Consider the following 19492-nt stretch of genomic DNA (forward strand, 5'->3'; position numbering starts at 1 on the left):
TCAGCGTCTTCTCAGTTTGTGAAAAACGATCATCTTCTACTGTTATCAATAACCAATGAGATATAATGACCCGGAGAGAAAAGGAGATGCTGACGGGTGACTGCCGCCGCTGCAGCTCGAGTGCAGTTGGGTTTCTTTTTGTTTTACGGTTTTAACAATTTGGCAGAGCAATGTGAAAATGTGAGGACATGGTGAATCCTCCCCTTCCAGTCAGTCGTGTATATCACATACACATCTGCTAATAAATGCCTTTTCCTCTTTCTTTCCTTTTTTCTTTTTTTGTTTTGAATTGTTGAACCCATCTGTTTGAATGGAGAAGATGTCTGTGATCTGACCACATGTGTTGTTGAGGTTCAGAATAATGGTTGACAATCTGGAGTGTCATCTCACCACCCTCTTTTGTTAGAAAATGGAAAACAGAAACACTGGAATGTCAAAGATTTTTTAAATAAAAAAAGGTAAATGTGAGATGTGTCTACCTTTCTTTTCTTTTTCTTAAATCATTAAATAGTTACAGATACAAATGTTTTATTGTATTTTATTATGTGCCTGCAATGCAAAGGCATAATCTGACATGTTCAGACATTGCAGCTGGAGCAGTGTTTAGTGAGGAGGAAGGTGGCGTGGAAGGAGATGCAGACATGACTGAGTCAGAAATCTAATTCAGATCATTCTGATGATGAAGTCTATGAGACAGTTTCACTCTGAGCCATACACTTCAGCATTTCTTTGGTTGCTTTGACAGCACTATTGGCCGTACGTCACATTTTCCATCCTGATCTTCCAAAGGAAGCTGGGACCTCTAGGAACTAAGACAAAATACTCAATTCAGGAAAGGGCTGGGGGTCAGTACCACTATTAGTACCACATTTGTGTTTGAAACCAGCAGTGTGAGGTTATTTTGGCCAGTCGTGACGGCTTCAAAAGGCTTTTTGAGGGACACCTGTTCACTTTCAAAATTTCTACAGGGATTTTTTTGTTGTATTTTTATCGTACTGTATTTTACATAAACCTGTGTAACGGCTGCCGCAGTACCGGGTTAGTTCCTGTAGGTGGCAGCAACACGCCTCTGGTTCATCGCCGCTCCTTATTTTTGTGTGTGAAGAAGAGCGTCATAGAGACAGCTGTGAACACACAGTTAGGAGCTAGCTTAAGTCATAGCTAGCTAATGTGGCTCAGCTTTAAGACAGAAATGTGTTTACGGGCGGCGAAGACAAAAACAGTATGACTAACACGCTGTTGTAACTCAAGGGCTTTTTCTTCAGCTAGTTATACTTAGCTAATCAGCGCGTTAGCTGTGTGGACCTGGTTTAGCTTAGCTAACTGTCACCGGGTTGTTTTGTTCTCCGTGAAAGTGGCAGTTTCCGTCATAACACATGAGTGTGTCGCTGGTTGTTATCCGTTTGGAGTTAGCCGACCAGTCTCCCTTTCCACAGGGGTTCCAGTACTCAGCCGGTGAGTCACGTTAATGTTAAAGTCGCTGCTTTTGTGTGGAGTTAGCCGGGAAGCTAACCATGATGACAGACACCGATATCTACTGTTAGCCAATTCAGTAGTTATTGAACCGATCTAACTAGAGCTGCATCACAACACAGGTGTGAGTAAAGGTGTGTCCGTGGTGCTGGGACACTCTATGGTTCAGTTTGTCAGTGAGAGCTCAGAGAAAACCAGCGGTCTGACTCTGTTTTTTTTTTTGTCCTACAGTTGAAGGCATGTCAGAGGAGGAGCTGCAGGACAGAGCTCTGGGTTTAGCCAGACACACTCTCAGTGGAAAGACCGAGCTGGAAAGAGCAGCTGTACTGCACCAACACATTGGCAGCAGAGCCATGGGGGACATGGTTATAGAAACCTTTGAACCCAGCCCAGGTAAGACACACATGTTACAGGATGCTCTGAAATCCAGCTCAGAGGAGCTCAGACATCCAGGGGGAGTGAGGAGCGAAGCCACTGCTTTACGAAAAGAAAGGAGCCAGTTGGTTCAGGCATCTGATCAGAATCTGATCAGGCTGGAAGGAGACCCCAGGGTAGACCCACAACACACTGGAGAGTCTACAATATCACATCTTGCTTGTGAAAGCCTCAGGAGCTGGAATTACCAGGAACAAACCCAATATTTTTATATGAAATGTAATTAAGATGCAGATTTATTTATTTATTTATTTAACTCAACACTAATATACATATAAAACAACGCAAACTCACAAACAATCACACAACAAATGGCTACCTGACTGTACATGCCTGATCCCTCCTTAAGAATAGTTTCATCATCATAATAAACTCTTGAGATCTGTGGGTGAAGAGTTCCAACAGAGAAAGACGTTTCTCCAAATGAGGATTTATGAAAGGGTGTCCTACAGTTCTCCGTGGACGCACCTCATGTCCCTGAGCCAGGAACCACCAGCTCACTGAGCATAAGAGCCTGGTTATGTAGGCGTTAAAAGATGAGGTGAACATTTGCAAATTTAATGAAATGATCAAAACTTAAAATATTTAATTTCTGAAGACCATGTCAGTGGTGAGATTTTATCGACTTCCTGTCCAAAACTTTAATTCCTTGATTATACGATCATAAGAGGGTCGATTGTTGTAGATTATGTTTATGGCACGATAATGTGAAGATGAACACGAACACTGGAGTTTATTTTGTCCATATACACTGCAGTGTTCATTTTGGCATCTGGTTTTAAGTCTGTCTTTTTGACTAAAATGAGTATTAGTTTAATCCGCCACTGAAAATAGTCCCCAACAAATGCCCAATTTACACCTGTTTAAGAAACTTTTGCTAAAAACTACAGTGGTCAGCTGTTTGAGGAGATTACTGAGCCATAGCTGTGTTCTGTGATTTAGTCTGTGTCGTATGTCTCTTCATGTGATCCCACACTGACCCCGTGATGTTGGAGCTAGACCGTCTTTTTACGACTCCTTGCTCTTCTCTGAAGATAGTTCTCTATGACTGTTTGTTTGGACTCAGCTGCAGAATAAACCTGCGGCTGATCAGACGCCTCCTTGATTCTCCAGTGTGATAAAGAAGAATCTAAACACCTAAAGTGCCTAAATCCTCAACACGCTGCTGTATTTGTGACAGTACATTTACACTATTTAAGGAAATACATTTGGAGCTGAGAGCCACAGTGAAGATAGAGAAGTCAAAGTATTGTGAAACTATCACATTGTGGGTTTTGGTGTTTTCATGTCTTTTTAAAGATATGACATATATTACCATGTTTACCCTTTTTAAGGACGAGAATTACAGATGTGAAACTACTGAACTTCTCCTCTAGATAAAGGAGGAGGTGAAGCGGAGCAGACGGAGCAGACCAGTGAACTTCAGGCTGTAAAGACTGAAGCAGACGGTCAAGAGGCTTCACAGGACAACAGTGCAGCGACAGGCGCTGCTCCAGACTCCCCCTCCAAACAGCTCCCAGACCAGATCTCGTTCTTCAGTGGAAACCCCTCTGTGGAGATCATCTATGGCATCATGCACCTCTACAAGACCAAGTGAGCCACACCTCACATGTATATTCATCACTCCAGAAGTCCGTAGCTGCTTTGACGTGGGATGTATATTTGTTTTTGTCTTGTTGCAGCAAAATGACGTCACTGACTGAAGATGTGAGACGCAGCGCCATGGTGTGTATCCTGACTGTCCCGGCGACCATGACCAGCCATGACCTCATGAAGCTCTTGGCGCCGTTTAATGATGTTATGGAGCATATGAAGATCATAAGGGACTCCACTCCGAACCAGTACATGGTGCTGATTAAGTTTTGTACTCAGGTAAGGTCCAACACAACCCCACCTGAAACCAGACCTCAACAAGAACGTTAAGAACAAAGAAATGAAACGGAATGACTAGAAAAATAAATAGATTAAGGAAAGAGTGGGTTTATCATCTGTTCTCAGCATCAGGCACCAAAGTTTGTGTCAGAGTGAGTGAGTTGCACATGATGGAAGTAAAGAACCTTTGGAAGTTGTCTTGGCGAGACTCTGGAGGAGGAAACGAAATAAATGTGAACTACAAAGAATGAGGACCAATGAGGCCCATGGACCAAAAGCTGGATCTGTTACTGAAGGGACCAATTATTCGTTCTTAGATTCTGGAGAGATGATGGAAACCAAAATGTTTTCTGAATGAGACAGTGAATGACTTGTACTGATGTTAATAGATACTGGCAGCTGAGCATTGTACAACAAGTCCAATAGTAATTAGAGAGAGCCAGGCCAAATTGTTGGGGAGCTTTATGCAAGTGAAGTGCGTGTCCTTTTAATTTTGTATTAATTTTTTTCAGTATCAAACTGATTTGAATAAACATCAATGAACAGCTGGTCCCTGCCGTTCAGCTCTGGGTTCTCAGGTTAGAGAGTTAGCCACATCTCCTGTGCAGCATGAAACATTTCCTCACAAATCTGACCACAGACGAGGAGACTGTTGGATTTCAGCTGTTGAAGTTGTGTTGTCTGTGCGGGTTCTTGCCTCTAAAGCTGCCGTAGTTATAACAGAACGTGTCTGTGCGTATTTCTCTCTTCATAACGCTGCTGTTTTCCTCCCCGTCTCTGTTTAGGCAGACGCAGACAGTTTCTACACAGCGTGTAATGGCCGCCAGTTCAACTCCATAGAGGACGCAGTGTGCCAACTGGTCTATGTGGAGCGGGCAGAGGTTATAAAGTCTGACGAGGTAATGGCTCCATTATTCAGTCGTTAGATGCAGATCACCTGATTTATTCTCAAGATGTGATCCGGTTTCTCCAAAAGGATTTTATTTAAGGACGTGTCTTAAACTTACAGTTATCTCTGGTAACAGGTGCATTGTGGGTCCAAAGCAGGTTCCAGTTTCTATATTAATACTAATCAAAACGCATTTTCAGCCAGAGCAAAGGAAGAACTCAGTGGAGTCGATCCTGCAGTGTTTGTTCAGGATTGAAAACCTGCAGACCTTTGACCCCACGTAGCACATGGTTTACTTTCTCTAACCCCACCCCCACCCCCACCCCCCCTGCTCCCTCCCCCCCTCCTCCTCAGGGAGCCAGTCTGCCGGTGATGGAGCTGACGGAGCTGCCGAAGTGCACCGTGTGCCTGGAGAGAATGGACGAGTCGGTCAACGGCATCCTCACCACTCTGTGTAACCACAGCTTTCACAGCCAGTGTCTCCAGCGGTGGGAAGACGCCTCGTGAGTTACACAAACACACACACTCACACACACACACTCACACCCACACACCCCCGGGATCACCAAGAAACCCTGTGTTTCCTACATACTGTTAAATTCTCCCATGTTATTCTGGCCGCTCCCAGTCATTTACTGTGCTTGATATTTGCTTTCTGGAATTACTATCGGCAGAAATATGTGGAGAAAACAGGACTTTAGAGATGAGCCTGATTCTGACCTTATTTTTAACAAGAAATGTGACTAAAAATCATCTCTGACCTTCATCTGTGACACTCTTTGTATCTGTGTGATGTTCAGTTTAAAAAAATAAGACTGATCTACAACCACGTAGATAAAGGGACCTTCTCACTAATGACAGTCACATGCTGCGTCACCTGATTCTCAGTGCACTGGTTATTTCTCCAGGCCTCACGTCATGTGTTGTTTGTTTTTGTCCTCCTCCTCCTCACATGTGTTCTGACAAAGGACGAGCGCGCACACGTGTGACAGTAGAGGAATGTGTGCTCTGTTTCCAGGTGTCCCGTGTGCAGGTACTGCCAAACACCAGAGCCAGTTGAAGAGAACAAGTGCTTCGAGTGTGGCGTGCAGGAGGTAAGTGACATCAGTCTGTGTCTGCTGGTCGTCTGTGGACTCACTTTTCATTTTGTAAAGTTCAGTTTAAACATCTCTCGACACACTTTTGCTGTTCTCTCTCTCTCTCTCTCTCTCTCTCTCTCTCTCTCTGTAGAACCTGTGGATTTGTTTGATCTGCGGCCACATCGGTTGCGGTCGCTACGTCAGCCGGCATGCCTACAAGCACTTTGAGGAAACGCAGCACACCTACGCAATGCAGCTCACCAACCACCGTGTGTGGGACTACGCAGGAGGTATGAATCTGTTTTACATTAGTACCTTTTCACAATAAGACTGGCCTTATAAAGGATTTATGAAGGGTTTATAATTAGCTTATTAATTAGCTTGTTAACACTTTATAAATCATTTAAAAGCATTAGATAAAAGTGACCTGTTGCTTGCCAGATAGTGAAAAAAACTGCTATAACTTGTTTATCATTGTTTATTTATGATTTATAAAGTGTTAACAGTGAATCTATAACCTAATTATAATCCATTTGTAAATCCTTTATAAGGGTCGTTTTATTGTAAAGTTTTATCAAAAAATCACATTGTGATTATTTTCAACAGATGTTTTAATATAATTCATGATGAATTTTTTTCGTTTCATTTTCACTGGAAAAAAAATATATAAAAATGATGATGATGTAGTTTTTGTTGAGGTCTGTACCAAACAAACATATGTTCCCTTACATGTGTAGAGTATGACCTGTAGACCTGGGCGTCTCTGTAGCAACGCTATAGTTCATTTATGGTCTGTATTGACGCATTTTACCCCTTATGAAAAAATTTCACTTGGCCATATTGTGACTTTGATAATATTTCAATTAATTGTTCATCCCCTGTGATAGTTAATTACAAGATTACAGTTGTTACTGAGAATTTATAGCTATTATTGCTGCTTTAAGCAACTGTGGCCACTAGAGGGCAGAAAGATACCAACAACAAAAAAAGGCTGAGACAGTCCTGTGAACTATAACCTTACACAGCTGCTGTGGCTAACCTGTTAGCAAGCTGTTGTCTACTAGCACACCCAGCAGACGCAGAGCAATATCAGCATTCACTCGGAGTCAGCAGTAAATCAGTCTCACCAGTCATCAGTCTCTTGATTCGTTCTGGAGCTTCGATAATATCAGACGATCTTGATGAACAGATGGAGACGCTGAGCCGTCATGGATTTGATTCCCATTAGGACTTTAATAATAATAATAATAATAATAATAATAATGATGATGAAAATAAAAAGCTTTACTTGTATAGCATTTATTATAGATAATTGCAGCTCAAAGTGCTTCACAGAAGAATTAAAATCAAAAACATTGGTAATAGCAGAAGACACAAGGGGCAATATAACCTAATAAATAAAAGGGCAATAAAACAATATTAAAAACAGTTTTAAAAAACATAAAAAGGAATTTAAAAAAAAAAGAATAAAAGGAATAAAAACTGTATCAAGTAAAAGCAAAGTATAGTTAATATAAAGCAAGATTATAAAAATAGACAGAAGCTGCTCGTCTGATTTGTGTTGAAGGACTCGTCTGTGTTTCAAGATGAAATTCAAAGTTGATTGCATAAAAAAAATAAAAAAAAACAGCAAAACAATTAACCTATTTTTAAAATGCCAATTAATTTTCAGTTGATTGATTGATGTTTGTGGAGTTTTTTAAGACGCTGACACAGCAGCCCGTGTCTGATCTGCTGCGTGTCACCGTAGATAACTACGTGCATCGGCTGGTGGCCAGTAAGACTGATGGGAAGATGGTGCAGTATGAATGTGAGGGAGACACATGTCAAGCTGAGAAAATTGATGCACTCCAACTAGAGGTGAGTATTTTCCTCCTCGCTGCTTTCGTTTGCTGGGTCAACACCGAAACCGTTGTGACTAACGCTCCGTGTGTGCAGTACTCGTACCTGCTGACGAGTCAGCTGGAGTCTCAGAGGATTTACTGGGAGAATAAGATCGTTCACCTGGAGAAGGAGACGGCCGAGGAGGTACCGACTGACATTAACCAGCTGATTTCATCTCGTCATGTCATCCTGTGCACACATGTTTCCTCTGACTTTTCTGTGTGTGTGTGTGTGTGTGTGTGTGTGTGTGTGTTCCCCTCAGATAAACAACATGAAGGCGAAATTTAAGGAAACCTTGGAGCGCTGTGATAACTTGGAGCAGCGGTTGGGAGAAATAACCAAAGAGAAGCAGGTCATGGAGAAAAAGTAGGTGCCGACTGACGTTACATCTTGCGTGTAGGTTTGTGAGGTTTGTTGATTGGTAAACTACAGGGCGAGTCATATTCTTCCTTCCAGGAAATGTAACACCCCTTCCTCTGTATTTTGAATTACATTTATTAACAATGACTCAGTAAGACTTACTCAGTAAGTCCTTCCAGTGAAACCCACAGACAGAAAAGCAGTCACTTTCATCTTTTCTTGCTACGAGAAGCCGAAATGTCTCCTGTGAAGACAGTCCATCGGCTCTGGTGCTGCAAATTTATGCTTCATTTACCTGATGTAAAAAAACAAACGCCTAAACAGTAACAGAAAAGTTGTGGTAAGAAACTTAGAAATTTAGCGTCGGACTATACCTGCAAACGTTAATGAGTTTTGTTTTTTCATAATGATAATTAACTTTATTTGTGAGGCACCAAAAGAGAATCCAGTTTTAACATCAGCTAAAATATTAAACTACATTAAAAAAGAGGAGGGAGGGGCGTCCCCATGGCTGATGGTTAGGGTTCGGCCGGATCCTTGACTGTGCATGCAGAAATCATCATCTTAATTCCCAGTATTCAACACTGTTACAGACCGGTGCATCATTTTAGAATCACTGCAGCTTTTTTAACTGGGACGGCGAAGCAAAGATCCTCAAGTGACATAAAACAGCCAATTATAAAACGCAGTCACAGCCACTAAAGTCACATTATTACCAGTCAGACACCTAAACATCTAAAACCTTAGCACAGCTTATTATTCCACCTGTTCTCGTCCTGTTGTGACGAGTCCAAATACCTCCTGTCAAAACGGAAAGTTATGGTTCTGGTGAATTCACGGCTCCATTGTGTTTGTGTGTTGAGATACACTCAGCTGAACGGCCGAGTGGTGAAGCTGAGCCAGGAGCTGAAGGAGGAGCAGGAGATGAACCGCTGTCTGAGAGCCAATCAGACGCAGCTGCAGTCCCAGCTGGCGGAGGAGGAGCGCAAAGGAAAAGAGAGCGGTGAGTGGGGGGGTGGGGGGGATACATGTACATGATGTAAAATCATCATCACAACGCAGAGGTCAAGCCCTAGAGCAGTGGATACAGTAACATGCTGCTAATGTACGTTTATGATGGAGGGTGGAGTGTTTTCATCAACACAGACTGAACTCGCCTCCTCGTCACAAACATAACACCCACAATCCACCAGCACAGAGCGCTGTACGTCTCTCATGATGACAGACTCATGTGTTCTCAGGAATCTGATCCTGGTTCCTGTCCAGGTTCATCCTGTTGATCACAACATGAATCTGGCATGAATAACAAGTGTAGAAATCTGCAGCGCACCTCCCGCACCTCCCGCACCTCCCCCACCCTCCATGATCCAAACGCTCCCGATTCATAACTAATAAAGTTTGATTATTAGAGACTGCGACTTCTGAATCGTTTCTCACTCAGTCCACACGTTGCACAGTTTATTTTCAAACAACCTTCAGTGGAGTTGATACTGCAGAGAGCACTCATGAAGTTACTGATCGATTTTTGACATTGATCAGAGAACAGCTGATTTGACCCGCTGCAGCTGACGTTTGGCTTTATAACTGCCGACTGTCGGCGCCGGCTAAACACCAGAAGCTGCTGCTGAAAGTTTTTGTACAGAGCAGCAGAAGTTTGTTAATGTAAGAGTTTAACAAAATATGTGTATTTTCCAACCTCGGTGTAAAAACTCAGAATCAGTCTGAAGGAAGGAAGGAGCCACTTCACACCGATCACAAAAACAGCGAGTTAGGTAACAAACAATGCATTTAAAGTCTAAATAGACTAAATAAAAATAAAAAAGTAGAAAAATCTGCCCCAATCAGCCGAGATACCGATCCTCTACTCGGGACATTTCCTGTCTCAATCAGCTCGTCTGTCGCTGGTTTCAAATCAGTCAGCTGCTCATTTACACCTTTGTGTCACCTATTGTTGCTGACGCCAAACAAATGTGTCACCACACTGAAGGATCCACAGCAACAGGAAGAATGGGCCACAGTGACGTGCACAATGCTTTGGAAACATGTCGATACTGCCAAAGAGAAAAGAGCCTGAAGCTGGAAGGGTCGGGTCCCGCAGTCAGAGAGTAGTTCCTCATTCAGACAGTAATATTTGCAAATCATAAACAAATTGCAGCTCCACAGAACGCCGTGTCTGTAGCTGAGAGTAGTGACTTTCTGCAGGTAAACAGGAACTGCATGGAGGGTTATACAGCTGTTTATACAGGAGGCGGACAGAATAAAAGAAACACGAAAACAAGATCATGAAGTTGTGAGAGGAGCCTTCGAATCAGCTTCAGTCCACCGTGTAATGGTGTGTGTGTGTGTGTGTGTGTGTGTGTGTGTTTAAAACGTGGTGAAGCTCTGCGTGTTTCCATTACCATTCGGCCTGAGGGCGACGGAAATGTCAGGTTTAAGGTTTGAATGGAAATCCTCCGTCTGCACTTTAGACATACCTGTATTTTCCCTGAGCTTCAGTCGGCTCTGAGGATGAGGATCGTCTAAACAGACGAACCCCGGTGCATGTGCGCTCTGTTTATGTGGAAGAAACACACACCCACACACACACACACACACACACACACACACACACACACACACACACACACACACACTGTACCATTTCACTTGTTTTGATAAGAGGGGTTTGTAAGTTTAACCCCCAGCCTTTGTAGAAATGTTAGAAGATTCATTTCTAAATTTACTGTCAGAGCAGAACTGAAGCAGCTTATAATTAGCGCTAGTTTCCTGTTGTTCACATTAACATGAACTCGACTGATCTAATTTGTGCGGTTTGAAAGTGGCCGTAGGTTGAGTCGAGCGATGTTATGGTTACACTCATGGGTCAGACATCTTTCAGCTCGCTCGCCGACTCAAGCTAAGTCAACACGAGGAATGATAAATCAATGTTGTTTGTATCACGTTGGCTGTAAAGAAAAGGAAGTGATTCTCCAGATGTTTCTGTTTCTTTAAGGCCGGTTTTTATTTTGTGCATCATTCAACACTCGGAAGCTCAGAAACGTCCGGTTCTCATCTGTCACCAGCTTCACAGTTTTTCCTCACAGTTCAGCTTCTTATTATTTGAATCCAGGGAGCTTTTCTTGGCCGAGGGACAGCGATTATTTTGTCTAGATGTTTGGGTTTTGAGGCTGAGACTGATATTTGAGAGGAGAAGAAACTTTTCTAATTCACTGTTGATCCTTGTTAAAGAAAACAAAAAGAAAGAGACGTCATGAACCAACAGTGTTGTTAAAGCCCCGAGCTGTCTCAGTTTAACGTGTTAGCAGGGTTTCTCGTTGCTTATCAGCTGACGCACACGCCGATATTTATTCTACCGGTGATTAACTGTAATCTGTCAATGATCTCAGTCGGACACAGACTCTGACACGGCGGCTTCAGCAGCCTCTGGTTTTCTGTGGTGTTGAGTATTATTGTGTAAGTTCTCAGAGTTTGCACCACTTGGAGTGTTTCACCATCTCAGGTGTTGCCACACAGACGGAGAAGTACAACTTCATCATGTGTGTTACTGTGTCTCCGCAGCCGTGGCGATGGCTCCTCTGTCGGTGTAGCTCCACCGGCCGATCATAGCTGTCTAAAAGAAAAAATCAAGCAGTGCATTAGAAATTCAACACCAGCTCAGTCGTGAGATGGATGATTTCATATTTCACAGTTTCATACCTTTTTATATTTATGTTGTATAGGTTTCCTCAGTCTTTGTGCAGCTTATCTCATGTCTAAATGTTTATCTCAGGCTCTTGCATAGACAGGAAATTGACACAGCTGTGTTGAGGCATGACCCTGAGGCCGGCAGGACGGGTTGTACAAATTCTGTAATATTTCAAGCAAGTTTTTAGAAGCTGAGAGAGCCAACTGCATCCGTCAGTAACTGGGTGATTTTTCCTCATGAGGCATTAAAGCAGCTGGAATCAATGTGTTGAAACAGTGAGTGGTCGTGATGAACCGACGGAGAATCATCAGCTGAACCTGCAGCTCAGCCTCACGGAGCTTTACAGGGAGTTTCAGCTCATGGTTCATCTGTCCGGACACAACGTGACTGTTCTGGTCACTGCTGTAAAACCTCTGAAAACTCACGTCTGAAAAGACTTCCTGCTCAGCAGCAAACAGCAGACACACTCAGTCAGAGAGCAGCTGAACACAGTGGAGCATTTAGCAGCTAAAGAGACAGAGATTTCCCTCAGGAGCTGGTGGAGACCAAACACAGAGCTCAAAGAGAGGGAGCACTGAGCTGAGATTCATCAGGTGACACAAACACACAACTTAAAAAGGTGATGTGTGTATCATACACGTGTTTGTTTCGTCTATAGGAGACCGTAAGGACGAGACGATAGGAGAACTGCAGGAGCAGCTCAGAGACGTCATGTTTTATCTGGAGACGCAGCAGCAGATCGAACACCTTCCTCCGGAGGCTCGCAGCGAGATCCAGGAGGGACAGATCAACATCGCAGCCAGCCCGGCGGACGGCCCCCTGGGCTCGGCGGGGGCGGGCCCTTCCTCCGGCAGAGGCAGGAGAGGCCGCGGCAGGAAGAGGAAGTAGGCAGCGTTTAAAGTCTGCAGGAAAGCACTAGAAAACTACGGCCACCTCTCGGTGTGGGCACATGTCCACGGCCGTTCATTGATTAACATGTGTCTGCTTGTTTGTGGTTCACCAGAAAGCACTCGGAGGAGAAACGAAGACTTGACATTTCACACTCGACTTGTTGAAGAGTAAACAGTGCTGATATTTACCCGCTCAGTTTTACACCTTTTAACTTAATGTCGCTTCTACGAGAGGAGAGAAGTGGAAAGTGTGGATTTCTCAGTCATTAAAGACACGACGACCCTCTGTGGTTCCCAAACACATTTAACATCTACGTGATTATAAATATATTCTGCTGTTTCCACATTTAAAGAGTATCTATTTTGGTCATAATTGTTATTTATCTGATCAGAATTGATCATTTGTGCCCAGTCTGACTCCGTGTGATGGTTGTTGTTAACAAAGTCTGTTCGCCATCTTTATATTTCCTCTTTTTACATGTGAGCGCTGGGCAGAGAGAAGCTGGGAGGTTAATGAGTTTGCTTTGTGTAAAGTTTTGTTTTGTTTTTCCCAGAATCCTTTTAGGCTCATCTCATTTTTTTTTTTGTTTTTTTTTTGTGTGTCTGTGCTTAAGTAAAATGCTGAATTTTTTTTGTTTTTGTTCTTTTCAACATTATTTTTAATAGTTTCCATTGAAAACTACTCAGGATGTCAAAGGTTGAAGAGATGGAGGAGAAACGTGGATTTGCCCTGTGGCTTTTTTACTTTTCAGTGCAGTTTACTCGTCCCTGGAAAGTCCAGGAGCAGAAGCCGGTGCGTACTCGCTGCCAGGAAGCTTTGTTAGGTGGTAAAAAAAAAAAAAAAAAAAGGTAAATATACTTCCTGTTCCTCCTAAGTCAGTGATTCCCAACCAGGGGAGAGTCAACCGCAGGGAGTGCTACAGCCAGGAAGTATCTGAGAGGATAGGGAGTAAAAAGTCCACGCATTTGTGAATAGGAGGAAGAAAAACACCCAATTTGAATTGTAAATGTGTTTGAAGCTGATCTTAGAATACGAATCATCAAAATGACCAATACACTATCGGCTTTGATGAGGCTGACTGCACAGGACACGCCCCCTACACACCTCAGTGGTAACACCTGAACGCAACCCGCTGAGGTTCTTGTACTTGAATATTTTTTGCAGTGTTTCAGTGAAAATACGTCGTTCCTCTCACTCCATTACATTCATTCATTCATTCATTAACAGTTGTCGTTACTTTACAGATTACATACAGTTTACATACAAAATATACACTCAGTGGCCTTTTTATTAGGTACACCTGTACAATGTTGAGTTGTTTTATTTTGATCACTGAGGTTCACAGCTGCTGATGCTGTTGTACTGGACTGGATTATAATCAGGTGTTTTCTAATGTGGATGTAAAGGACCAAAAACAACAACAACACCACCATCTTTAACTGTGACCTCCGTAATAATTTACACATTTACACAGAAACTTATGGCGGAGCTGTTGTGTGGAATTACATTACACTGCACAGGTGTACCTAATAAAGTGACCACCGAGTTGTACGTTCACTTTTTCTCTATACGTGATACATGCTTATAGCTAGCGCTGCAACAATCGGTCAATTAATCAGTTAGTAACTTGACAAAATCACGCATTGATTGTTGTTAATTGAATCATTTTTTTAAGTAAAAAAAAAAAAAAAATCTGAACATTTTCTTGTCTGAACTTCTCACATGTAAAAACTTCTGTTAAAATGATCCTAAACTGAATATTTAGTCGGACGAACAGAGACCACAGTTGTAAATGTTCTCTGATCTTTCACTTTTGCTCCTGATACTTTCGTACTCTAACTCTGACTTGTGATGGTTCTGTTTTGAGGTTGTGGTATCGCTAATCGTAAGTAATGAACGGATGTTTCGGCTGAAAGGTTGGGAACCCGCTGATCTAGGTCATCAGGTTATTTCCCCGCTGTGTGAGGTGTGAACCTGCACGTCTCCTGTGTACAAAGCACCGGCCTCACAACTTATTTTGAAAACACTGGCGTGACCTCTGACCTTAAAGATATGACCCTTCGTGAAGGAGGGAGGAAGTGAGCGAAGTGTCGGTGGCTCTGTTCACTCCTTTTAAAGTATTTTGTGCTTTTATTTTTTTATTTTTTTGTTAGTTTAACATTTCAAATAGCATGTAAAAGCTTTAGATGGATCCGAAAGGCCTTAATTAAGATGTACGGTGTTGAATGTTAAATAACTTGGCTCAAAAGACCAGTTCCACTCGAGAGGTAGAATTTGCAAGAGGTTCTTTTAGCCTGAAGAGATGGTGAACATCTGGGTACATGTGCTTATTAGCTAAAAGTTAGAGAATCACTCGCTCTGTTTCCAGTCGTTATGATGTGCTGAGCTAATAATCTCCAGGCTGTAGCTTCGTATTTAACGTGCAGATATGAGTGTTTTTAGCGAGAAAGCTCATGAGCAGATTTACCCGAATGATGAAGTACTCGGTAAAGAGGACGGTGGGAGGGAGCTGAAGTTTATATCCAATGTGCCAGAGAGCAGCTGTCACTTTATAGTACCTGGAAAGAACTGATTTGTAGTTTCTTAGTGTAGTTTGTACTGTTACACTGCCTACATCAATAAAAAAAGAAAAAGAAGATGTGGCTTGTGTGTCTGAGAACACGTGTGTACATGTGTTTTGGTCATAGCACTGCTCAGTTTTCATCCTCCAAAATTCAATAAAATGTTTTCTAAAAGTTGTTTTAAATTTACTCTATAGTTTAATAGTTTAATAGTTGAACTGATGAGGTGTTAAAGTGAAACGGATGCAAATCACATTGTGGTTTAGAGACGTACTAGCTGTGGGAAACAGACTTAACACCTCATGCATCAAGCTAGGATGAATTAATTCCTTTCTGCAGCGTCAGCGTGCAGCTTTCATCGTCGCTGTAACGGTTCAGACCACTGAGGCCTGATTTACTTTTTACCGGCTGTAACAAGCATGCTGTCATACGTGACTAATTCCTCCTCTCCTCACTACAACATTAACAGTTTACTTCCAGCAGCTCGTTCAAAGTAAACTGTGTTGGGTGGAACTGCACCTTCCTCTCCAGACAGCACTGACAAATACACTGAACGATGAGAAAAAGTTCAGGCCTCCTTTTTGACGCAATCTGATAACTCCCTTTTCACACCATCTATACACAGTAACTCTTCTCTGAAGCTTTAGTCACTGTCATCTGCAAACCGTAACCAGACGCTCAGGTTTTATGAATGTGACAGTCCCTTAAAACCAAACACTAGGTGAAGTTATCAGCTCAAGCATGCATGATACAGAAAGTTTTATTTTTAGATGTGTCATCGCAGGCAAATCGTATGGTATGCAAACATATACCACACCTCTGTTTTCTATTTATATCGCAGGCACGGCCCTTTAATGTCTCTACACCCACTCAATCATACGGCTGCAGTTTAGTCTATTTCTGTGGATTAATCGTTTTCTTTATAAAAAGCTGATCACAATCTCCAGAAGCTTAAAGTGATGTATTTAAAATGCTTGTTTTGCCAAAAATCATCAGTTTACTATCATATAAGACAGAAAGGGACATTTTTTGGTATTTTTAAACACATTGTTTTTCCTCCAATCAAAGACCCACCTTCTCAATTCTGTCACGTTTCAACCAGTAAATGGCACCAATTCAATGTTTTCACTCTTTCAAGACGTACAGTCCGTTATTTAAGTAAAGAAACCAATACAACAATATAGAAATACTAAGTTACAACTGAAAGTAAGGTACATCTGCTAAATAAATGTAGTGGAGTAAAAGGATGATGTAGTGTAAAGTATCTAAAATTGGATAAAATTTTGTGACATGCACTTACTCATGTTGTTGAGTAAAACTTCAAATTAAAATTAAAAAGATATATATATATATATATATATATATATATATGAGCCAGTTAGCTACAGCAGGTTAGCTTAGCCAGGAAGCTACAACGTAACCCCCCTACATAACCCCCCCGGAAAATTGTTAACTGTTGTTTTTTTATTTCTTTTTTTGTATTCAATATATCAAAAATGTATATTACATGCTAGCCAGCTATTTCCTTCTGCTCCCAGTCTTAATGCTAACCTAAGCTAGCTGTATGCTAGCTTTAGCTTCATGTGTAGCAACATGAGAGTGGTATAAATCTTCTAACTAACTCTAATGAATAAGCAGTTATTTTATTAACTACTCCTTTAAGTGCATGAGGTTAATTACATAATGTAGTCTGCAGATGCATCAGCAAATTTTTTTTTGTTGTTTTTTGTTTTGTTTATTTTGCGATAAGCTAAGATAAGCCGTGTTTCCTGTGTGGTGACAAGTGACACAAACACTTTTTGGACCCTGAGAAACTTGTAACAGCGTTAGCACAGATCAAAGGAATATGGTGTTAAATGCAAACTTTTTTCTTTTATTTTCTTTTAAGGAAAAAGATTTTATTTCCACCTGTTAAGATGATGAAAAAGAAAAACACTGTTGTAAATTCTCTAGCTGTTGAATGAACCCAGGGTTAAGTAATGTGTCAGACCCTTTGAAAAAACAAAAGGCAGCAGAAACTGGAAATGAAGAATGAGAGAATTAAAGAGGAGGAGCCTGCAGATGGTTGAGCACAGGGTTTGGAGGTAAGATAGACAGATAGGAGGGCTCTTCCTGAGTAGAGCGACCGGCTGAGTGGAGCTCTTCTCTGCTGACTCCGCTCCTAAACTATGGACTAAACCTGCACAGGAGTCATTCCTCTACTCAAACATTTGAGCCACGTTTCAAGGTAAGCAAACTCTCTGTTCCCCTTGCATGTCCTTTATCTTCACCTCTCATTTTTCAGTCACATTTCTCCCCCTCTCATTGCTTTACATGCACTGCTTTGGTTCCTGTCAGTACCTGTCTCTGATCTGTGTGAAACATCAGTGAAACTCCACCAAAAAAGAAAAGAAGACATTTGTAGAAAGCCGCTGACCTCCACCTTGTGTGTTATCTGTGTGTTTTCAGCCCAGTACATGCATGTCCGTGCAGGTTCACTGACGAGGGATTTTTGTTTAACATCAAAGTGTTAAAGTTCTCTAAAATGCCTGGTATGCAGCTGATCCTCTAAGGTCTCCGCTGCCTTTCCAATGAAAAGACAACAGAGAGAAAGATGAAGTGCTGATACCCCCCCCCCGCCCCCCCTGTGTGCTGCTCTGAATTCTTATGTGCTGAAGTAAAAGAAAAAAAAGGGGCTTGACAGACAAATTCTGCAACTATACCAGAAGTGACGGCGTCTCTGTGCCAAGATTAATTTTGAGCTCTGATGTCAGGCTCACAATGCAAACACCCAGCTCAGTTTTCATTGGAATAAGTGCTGTTACTTCCTTCCCTGCTGTGCCACGAACAAAAATACATTTACCATAAGATAGGTTTCTTGTTAAGCAGCAAGTACTGATTGTGCTGTGTATGTAGCACATTTTTCTTGATCTGACCACCACTGGGTGTAACTGATATTTCCTCCTTTTCAATAACCCCCCCCCCCCCCCCCCCTTGTGCTGTTGAATGCCAAGACGAGTGTTGTATAACTCTGCAGACTGACCCTGTTTCTGCAAACTAACTTGATTAATGTGAATTTTTAATTATTGAAGATACATTACCTGATGTGTTTCAATCAGAAACCACAACTGTTATTTAAAATGCTTTAAGGGAAGTTTTGCAAAGTGTATTGTAAGATTATGTTACATGCAAATGCTCGTGTGTGTGCAAGTTATTATGCACAGGACCAGCTCTTCGCTCTTTCTGCAGGAACATTTATAGATGACATATTTTTCGCTTGATTTGAATATCATGTTTGAGGGGAAACAGCAGCTCTGTAGATGCAAAAGTGTCAGTGTGGAAGTACAGCCGCAGTAACTCATCACATGACGGTATAAAAGATTAAATAGGATTTCTACTGATAGAACAAAAAAGAGACACTTATCAAAAGCAATCTGAGCTGCGTGATCTTATCAGGGATTTGTTTGGAACCGGCATCAGCTGCAGGTATCTTTCACACCGCCCGCTCCACACTCCTCTGGTCTCACACACGGCCTTTGTCTGGAATCACTTTCCAAACATCTGTAAATTATATGCAGCTGTGAGTTGCTTGGATCCCAAAATTTACAGAAAGCTGCGCTGTCACTGATCCCACGACTTGATAGTATGACGAAGCGATCTAGACCCTGCCATCAGTCGGTGTTTACCGCTGGTGCCTCGGGGGGTGAAAGCTGCTGATGTTGAGGAACAGATAGATAGCAGGAAGGAAGCATGGTGAGAGTTATAAAACTTTTATTGTGTTCGGCTGCCAACAGTCAAACTCCTTGTCTTGCTATTTACATTAAAAATCAACATATATACTATATACATATGATAGCTAAGCTTAGTTTAGCATTAAGACTGGAAACAGCTAGCTTAGCTTCATCCAAATGTCAAAAATATGTTTACTAGCACCTTTAAAGTCAACAAATTAACACATTATACAACAACTTCAAACAGCCACAACAGATTTTGTCAGATTTAAAGTTACTACAATGTGTTGACGACCAAAAACATTCAAGCCTTTTCCCATAAACCCAAGGTGAGAAACCATGGTGATGCCACTTCTCAAACTTAACAAAGCTCCCACCGAAGCCACAAACAAGTTTTTTCTGCGGTGAATCTCGGCCTCTTTCAGCTCGTTGTTTTGGTTTCCCGTCCTGCAGAGTTCACTCTCATCATCCATGTTTCCTGCAGCAGGCGGCTGTTTTCCGGAGTTAGTGGTGCTTTAAAGATTGTGTTGCATTCCTGCAGAGTCAGGTTATTTTCTCTGTGGGTCGGTGACACCTTTTACATGCGAGTAGTCATGTGATCCATTGTTATAAAGAGGCCTCTTCTTTCTCTCTGCAGATGAGTGACCAGGACA

General features: G+C 42.0%; 1 protein-coding gene across 1 annotated transcript; it reads left to right on the forward strand.

The window, feature by feature from the left end:
* Positions 1–1127: 1127 nt before the first annotated feature.
* On the forward strand, positions 1128–13158 carry brap (BRCA1 associated protein). Its single transcript, XM_022739887.1, has 13 exons — positions 1128–1455; positions 1705–1866; positions 3285–3501; positions 3591–3780; positions 4566–4679; positions 5024–5172; positions 5688–5763; positions 5900–6038; positions 7499–7608; positions 7687–7776; positions 7895–7998; positions 8856–8995; positions 12336–13158. Exons 1-13 carry the CDS (start codon positions 1377–1379, stop codon positions 12563–12565), a joined length of 1800 nt encoding a protein of 599 aa, XP_022595608.1. The 5' UTR covers positions 1128–1376; the 3' UTR covers positions 12566–13158.
* Positions 13159–19492: the final 6334 nt, after the last annotated feature.

Source organism: Seriola dumerili, unplaced genomic scaffold (assembly GCF_002260705.1).
Source record: "Seriola dumerili isolate Sdu_G_001 unplaced genomic scaffold, Sdu_1.0 BDQW01000047.1, whole genome shotgun sequence".
NCBI classification, from domain to species: Eukaryota; Metazoa; Chordata; class Actinopteri; order Carangiformes; family Carangidae; genus Seriola; species Seriola dumerili.

Excerpts from the sequence above, each read along its gene's own strand:
- brap (XM_022739887.1), top strand. The coding sequence starts at position 1,377 with ATGAGTGTGTCGCTGGTTGTTATCCGTTTGGAGTTAGCCGACCAGTCT. Across the intron at positions 5,173-5,687 it reads CAGCGGTGGGAAGACGCCTC|GTGTCCCGTGTGCAGGTACT; the intron begins GTGAGTTACACA and ends CTCTGTTTCCAG. Across the intron at positions 8,996-12,335 it reads GCGCAAAGGAAAAGAGAGCG|GAGACCGTAAGGACGAGACG; the intron begins GTGAGTGGGGGG and ends TTTCGTCTATAG.